Source organism: Mus caroli, chromosome 14 (assembly GCF_900094665.2).
Source record: "Mus caroli chromosome 14, CAROLI_EIJ_v1.1, whole genome shotgun sequence".
Lineage (NCBI taxonomy): Eukaryota > Metazoa > Chordata > Mammalia > Rodentia > Muridae > Mus > Mus caroli.
This window is the reverse complement of record NC_034583.1, coordinates 37,194,154-37,201,105: the sequence shown is the minus strand read 5'-3', so window position 1 is coordinate 37,201,105 and position 6,952 is coordinate 37,194,154. Positions and strand designations below refer to the sequence as shown.

Here is a 6,952-nt window from a genome sequence, read left to right as displayed (position 1 = left end):
CACTTTGTAGACCAGGCTGGCCTCGAACTCAGAAATCCGCCTGCCTCTGCCTCCCGAGTGCTGGGATTAAAGGCGTGCGCCACCACGCCCGGCTTGAGACAGGGTTTCTTTGTGTAGCCCTTGCTGAAGTGGAACTTACTCTGTAAACCAGGCTGGTCTTGAACTTAGAGATCTGCCTTCCTCTGCCATCCCAAATACAGGAATTAAAGGCACGTGACACCACTGTCTGGCCACTTTCTTATTTTTTTTAAATGATCTTTTTTAAAAAAAATATTTATTTTTTATTTTTCAAAAATTGTTTATTTTATGTATATGAGTACACTGTAGCTGTCCTCAGATGCACCAGAAGAGGGCATCAGATCCTGTTACAGGTGGTTGTGAGCCATCATGTGGTTCCTAGGAATTGAACTCAGACTTCTGAAAGGGCAGTCAGTGCTCTTAACCTCTCCAGTCCCACTTTCTTATTTTTAAAAAATGTTATTAGTTATGTGTTTGTGCAGATATCTGTGTGGGGTATGTGCATGGGTGTCATGCCTGGGTAGGCCGGAAGGAAGCATCGGATCTATCACAGCTGGAGTTACAGGTGGTTTGAGCTACCTGACAGGGGTGTTGGGAACCAAGCTTGGGTCACAGCTGGAGTTACAGGTGGTCCGAGCCACCTGACAGGGGTGTTGGGAACCAAGCTTGGGACACAGCTGGAGTTACAGGTGGTCCGAACCACCTGACAGGGGTGTTGGGAACCAAGCTTGGGACACAGCTGGAGTTACAGGTGGTCTGAGCCACCTGACAGGGGTGTTGGGAACCAAGCTTGGGTCCTCTTGAAGAGACTCGCAAGTTCCTAACTGCTGAGTCATCATTCCAGCCCTCGCTTCCTTCCTTTTAGATATTATCTTTACTAACTCTTGGAGAACCTCATATCTGTCTGCAATGCATTTGGATTCTGTCCATCTGAGCTCCCCTTCCTACTCTTCCCAGTCAGACTGATTTAGATCTGTCTGCTTCTGCTTCCCAAGCACTGGGATTAAAAGTGGGCATGACGCTTGGCTATCCTCTTTAAAAATACTGTTCTCTGAGATCAATTTGTGCTGCTCTATATGTATGGGTGTGTGGCCAGCCATGGGAGCAGGGAGCATGGTCAACCTACCAGGTACCACATCCCTAAAGAAAACTCTCCGTGGCAGCTGTCAATTCCTCCTCAGTGCGGGGGTTGTGGCACTTCCTTATTTTCAATGTAGTTTACAGTGCAAACATACCACACCAAAGGATTATGGGTAATGCATTTTTCTATTTTTTGAATCATTATGTACTTGTTATTTAATGTTACATTACTTTTATTAAGTGCTCCAAATAAATGTCCAAAACCATTCAGTTTTACAGCCAGTAACATTGGCTGATTGTAAATTCTCATTTCATCCTGGTGTAGAAAGTCAAAAGTTTGATCTAGGAGGTAGGGTCATGACATTAGTGCTAAGCATTTGTGGTAAGCTTATTTATTACCCAAATGTTGGCCAGTAGTCGGGGTTGTTAGTCTTAAAGTGAGTTACTGTTTGTTTTATTCATTAGTAATACTTTTCTTTATACATTCACCAAGCTACATAACCTCAGAAAACAAGACACACACACACACACACACACACACAGACAGTCCCAAGAAAACAGTACAGCCTTGCTCCAGCTAGCCAGGTGTAAGTGGGAGATGGGCTCTAGGGATCCCCTGGCCCTGTGTGTATCTTTCTCTCTTCTGATTGCTGTGTGTGTTCATCAGCTCATGCGATGAGATATGATTTGAGTTTCCTTGTTTCTTGGCCCATCCACAGGGAGACATACCTCTCTCCCTTTTTTTTTTTTTTTTTGGTTTTTCGAGACAGGGTTTCTCTGTATAGCCCTGGCTGTCCTGGAACTCACTTTGTAGACCAGGCTGGCCTCGAACTCAGAAATCCACCTGCCTCTGCCTCCCGAGGTGCTGGGTTTAAAGGCGTGAGCCACCACGCCTGGCACCTCTCGCTTTCTTAATCTCAGTGTCAACCTTTGGTCAGGTCTGCTGGGTCCTGGAAGGTAAGGCTACAAGGTGGCTGCTCGGGTCCAGGTCTGAGAACCTCTGAGCTCAGCTTGAGTTTATAAAAGTGCCGAAGTGTTGCTCTAGATTATTGGCATTATTGTTGGATTATTGGCATTCTCTATCTTAGAGAAGGTGGGAAGATAATGTTGCTGAGTATCAGGCTTTTAAAAAGCAACAACTATGTAAGGAGCAGGGCCTTGTGGCGCCAGGGACCATTAAACCCAATGTTTCCTTTTTCGTTCTAACAGGTTAGTGGTTACCTGGACGACTGTACCTGTGATGTCGAGACCATCGATAAGTTTAATAATTACAGACTTTTCCCAAGACTACAAAAGCTTCTTGAAAGTGACTACTTTAGATATTACAAGGTACTTTCAACTTTTTAAAATATAAGTATGCTATAATGGATGGTTATATTTCCTGAGATGACTAATCTTCAGTAGTTTTACTGAAATTGGCAATTATATAAATGTGTACAAAGTTTAAGTTAAAAAATTGTTAAAATTTAGTGTGTGTATGCATGCGTATGTCCGTGTGTGTGTGTGTGTGTGTGTGTGTGTGTGTGTGTGTATATGTGGGTGTACGTACATGCAGGAGCGTATGCCATGGCGTGCCTGTGGATGGAGGTCAAAGGACAACTTTGCATGCTTTTTTTTTTTTTTTTTTTTTTTTTTTTTGTGAGTTCTGGGTTTGAAGCCCAGGATGTCAAGTTTGTGCAGCCTTTACCTGCTGGGCTGCCTCTGACTTAAAATGTGTACAGTTAGTAGGAAACCTCGGTTCACACAGGAACTGTTTGCTTGAGAAACCACCCATTGGACTTTGTATGTGTGCATACAGGCGCCTGTGCATGAGGAGACCCAAGGACAACTGTGGGTGCTGTTTTTCAGGCACAGTAGTCCACTTGACTTTTCCAGACTTGGTTTCTTACTGGCCTGAGCTCTGGCAGTAGGCTAGATTGGTTGGTTTCTGTAATCTGGTCTCTGCTTCCCCAGCTCTGGGACTGCGAGCGTAGGCCACCATGCTTGCTTTCTTTTACATGGCTTCTGAGAAGTAAACTCACGCCCTTATGCGCTTTACCAACTAAACTTACCCCACAGCCCTGGTGGCTTAACTTCAGTAATTTCTAGAGGCAGAAACTGATTGGTTAAAATTGAAATAGAATGGTAAAATAGAAATTGCTATATTATTCTCAAAATTGTTTCATCAGCCATCAGATGGGCTCCAACTATTATAAATATTTGAGAGGACACACTTTTGGATTTATTAAACACTTAGCAGTAGTCGATCAGTGAGCACATTATTGAAAGAGCTTTGAAAACCTGGTCCACACAGTTCCTTCCTGCTTTCCTGCTTAAATAGGAGCTGTGTGGTACTGATTTGAGCCCTGACTCCCAGCTGCCATCTGTCCAGGGTCTGTTTAGTGGTAGTCTGTGCCTCTCTCTGGGCTTACCTGCAGCTACACACTAATACAGATAAGGAAACTTGACAATAGGAGAAACAGTGTAGGCTGGAATAAAATATAACCACAACACGTGATCATGATGCTCAGGGCTTTATATTTCTATAACTTTCTATTCTTCTGTAGGTGAACTTGAAGAAGCCTTGTCCTTTCTGGAATGACATCAACCAGTGTGGAAGAAGAGACTGTGCCGTCAAACCCTGCCATTCTGTAAGAACTGCCCCAGCTGTCTTCATTCTTTACAGATTTCCAGAAAGGACCAGCATTAGTCAAACTATAATTTGATTCTGCTTAAATATAACATTCAGTTTACATATCATAAGCCTAAACTTATCAGTACAAAGCTTGCCTTGTGCTTTCCACTGGATTTCTGATGAGGCAAGATGGTTGCTGCCTCTTCAGCCCTGGGATTACAGGGGCTGCCTCCTGCCGGGCTTCTCCCTTGGATACTGAGGATTTGAACTCATGATTTTTTTTTTTTTTTAAAGATTGATTTATTATATGTAAGTACACTGTAGCTGTCTTCAGACACTCCAGAAGAGGGCGCCAGATCTCATTACGGATGGTTGTGAGCCACCATGTGGTTGCTGGGATTTGAACTCTGAACCTTTGGAAGAGCAGTCGGGTGCTCTTAACCACTGAGCCATCTCACCAGCCCTGAACTCATGATTTTATGGGAAGCATTTTACTGACTGGGTGGTTGCTTAACCCGGTAAAAATCTATTTTGAACTACACTTTTAATGATATTATTATTATTATTATTATTATTATTATTATTATTATTATTATGAGACAGGATCTCGCACTATGGAGCTCTGGTAGTCTAGAACCAGGCTGTCCTCAAAACTTGAGAGATTTGCTTCTGCCTGCCAAGTGTTGGGACTAAAAGTGTTCACCATCACTCCAATTTTTTTTTAAGTAAATTAAGTTTTTATGGTTATTACACTTATTTTTTTTTTAGAGATTAATTTGATATATGTGAGTATACTGCCACTGTCTTCAGACACACTAGAAGAGGGCATCAGGTCTCATTACAGATGGTTGTGGAGCCACCATGTGGTTGCTGGGGATTGAACTCTTCCTCTGGAAGAGCAGTCAGTGCCCTTAACCTCTGTGGGAAGGGGCTTTGCAGGGAGGAGGGAACCAAGAGAAGTGGAAGTGACTCTAGAATGCACTTTGCACTTTATATGCGTGTGAAATTCCCCAAAACAAATTAATATTAAAAATTAAAAAAGAAAAACCTAAGATAATGGTAAAATTCCACCTCAAAATATTCCCACTTTGTAAATATATGTAACATTGGCAGAGAAATGCTGTGATTTAGAAAGATGCTATAGTTTTGTGAGGCATGAGAGGAAAATGAGACCAGAGACTGGTGAAGGTTAGTCAGCATGTAATTTGAATAATGAATATTCCGTGTGAGCCTGCTGGTTGCCAGGTCTTGGGTATATAAGCTTAGCTTTGCCCTTGTGTTTGTGCTTTAGTAGAGAGGAGCAGCACTAATTGAATTAACCCTTTCAACACACATACGAATCTCAACTATGCATGCTGAGAACAGAGACAAGCCCAAGCCCGACACAGAGACACTCACTCCCTCCCTCCCTGCAGACAAGCCTGAGCTCCATCCTGATACTTCCTAATAGGGACCAAAGAGCATCTCAAGGATTCTGGAATATTTGCCACAGCTTAATTAGCTTGATACTGCGTTTGTCTTGTGCATCAACAAGAGTTATAGAATGCTTTTAAGCATTTTTATATTTCCATGGTACAGTAAGTGTGTGATCAGCAATATATGGGCCTTGGATTCTACTTACTTGTTTTATGGGAGAAGATCTTATTTCATTGTTCTTGCTATGTAGGCCAGGCTGGTCTCAAATACAGATAGCCTCTTTCCTCGATCGGCCCTTGGACTGCTAGGGTTAAAGCTGTGTGCTGCCATACCTGTCGAATTTTTTTATTTACTTTAAAGAAATTATTTAAAAATTTCTAACTCTTCTCACCTAAAAATAGTCCCCAGTAATTTGTGAACTTTTCTCATACATCATAAGAATTTAAAATATTTTTCCAGAGGATACAATAAATGTGTTCTTTTTCAGGATGAAGTTCCTGATGGAATTAAGTCTGCGAGCTACAAGGTATGCACATACCGACATGACTGGTGTCTCTGGGAGCTTTGGAAAACACATTCTGCTCTCCTTAGTGAGAGCTAGTTCGTATTCAATAGCTTCCACTCCTTTAAAAACATTGTATAAGACATTTAAGTCAAAGTGGATGGAAATCTACTTACTTATTATCTAGCAGTTGCTGCGGATGCCCAGTTTTGTTTTATCTGCATTTTCTACTTCACTTTCCCAATCATTTAAAGGCTAAGATTGGATTAAATCATTTTGTTTGAGAGCCATACAAAATTAGAGCATTTCAGAATTAAGTTAAATGCTTTTCAAAAATTTCTCAAAGAATAGAACTTAAGAGACATGAGTTAAATTACCACACACACTTGTACATAGGTAATATTTTCTTATGTTCAGAGACTAATCAGCTGAAGTTATTGATAATTTCAAATGGATTAATCATAAAATATAGTTTTGAAGATTGTGACCAGTTTTACATAAAATTTAAAATAATAAGCTATTTTAAAAAACATTCTTTAGAAACATTTCTATAACCTAGTAAGGAGATAAATGTAATTAAGGTGATTAAATTATTAAACGGTACTAAGAAGCTATTTTAACTTAAAAAATGCATTTAAGATTTAAAAATTTTTGTTTCAACAAGTATACATAGGCATATGATATTTTTTGAATACATTAAAAATGTATTAAATTGTTTTGGGTGTGTATGTATGTGTTTGTGTGGTCTTGAGTTTCTGGTCACTCCCCCTGTCTCTGCCTCCCATCACTGCAGGCATGCTGGGATTATAGATGCCATTGCATTTGGCTTCTTACACGGCCTCTAGGGAGCAAACTCAGGCCACCAAGCTCACACGACAAGCATGTCTACGTGTTGGACCCTGGCCTGGCCCTTTGATGTTTATCTTAAATTTTCTTTTGAAATAATTTTCAATCTATAGCTATACCACCCTGAACATGGCGAATCTTATCTGAAATAATCTCCAACTTGGTGATGTTATCAAGTTTCACGAGCTTGGTCTGTGCTGTATACAGGCCTAGTGGAAAAAAATGAATGTGCATGTTTAGATAGCCCGAGGGAATCGTGTTGTTAGAGCACTTGCTTTAATACCTGAAGCTGCTGGCATGCTTTGTATAAGGTGTTCCTCCAGTTATGGCGTGGGGGGAAGCTGAGACACATAAGTGCAGCCATGGCCATGAGGGGAGAGAAAGCCAGAGCTTATAAAGTCATGAGGACACTGCCTTCTGATGTACCGCATGGCTTCTATGTACCTCAGAACCTTTTCCTTGTGGACAGTGTAGTC

At 41.2% G+C, this 6,952-nt stretch overlaps 1 protein-coding gene across 2 annotated transcripts in view; it reads left to right on the top strand.

The window, feature by feature from the left end:
* Ero1a (endoplasmic reticulum oxidoreductase 1 alpha) overlaps positions 1–6,952 on the top strand; it is a 47,934-nt gene that overhangs the window by 17,831 nt on the left and 23,151 nt on the right. For both annotated transcript variants that reach the window (XM_021182346.2, XM_021182345.2), the window contains exons 2-4: positions 2,308–2,427; positions 3,645–3,728; positions 5,616–5,654. In XM_021182346.2, the coding sequence (XP_021038005.1) occupies positions 2,308–2,427; positions 3,645–3,728; positions 5,616–5,654 (243 nt within the window). The remainder of the gene's footprint in view (positions 1–2,307; positions 2,428–3,644; positions 3,729–5,615; positions 5,655–6,952) is intronic.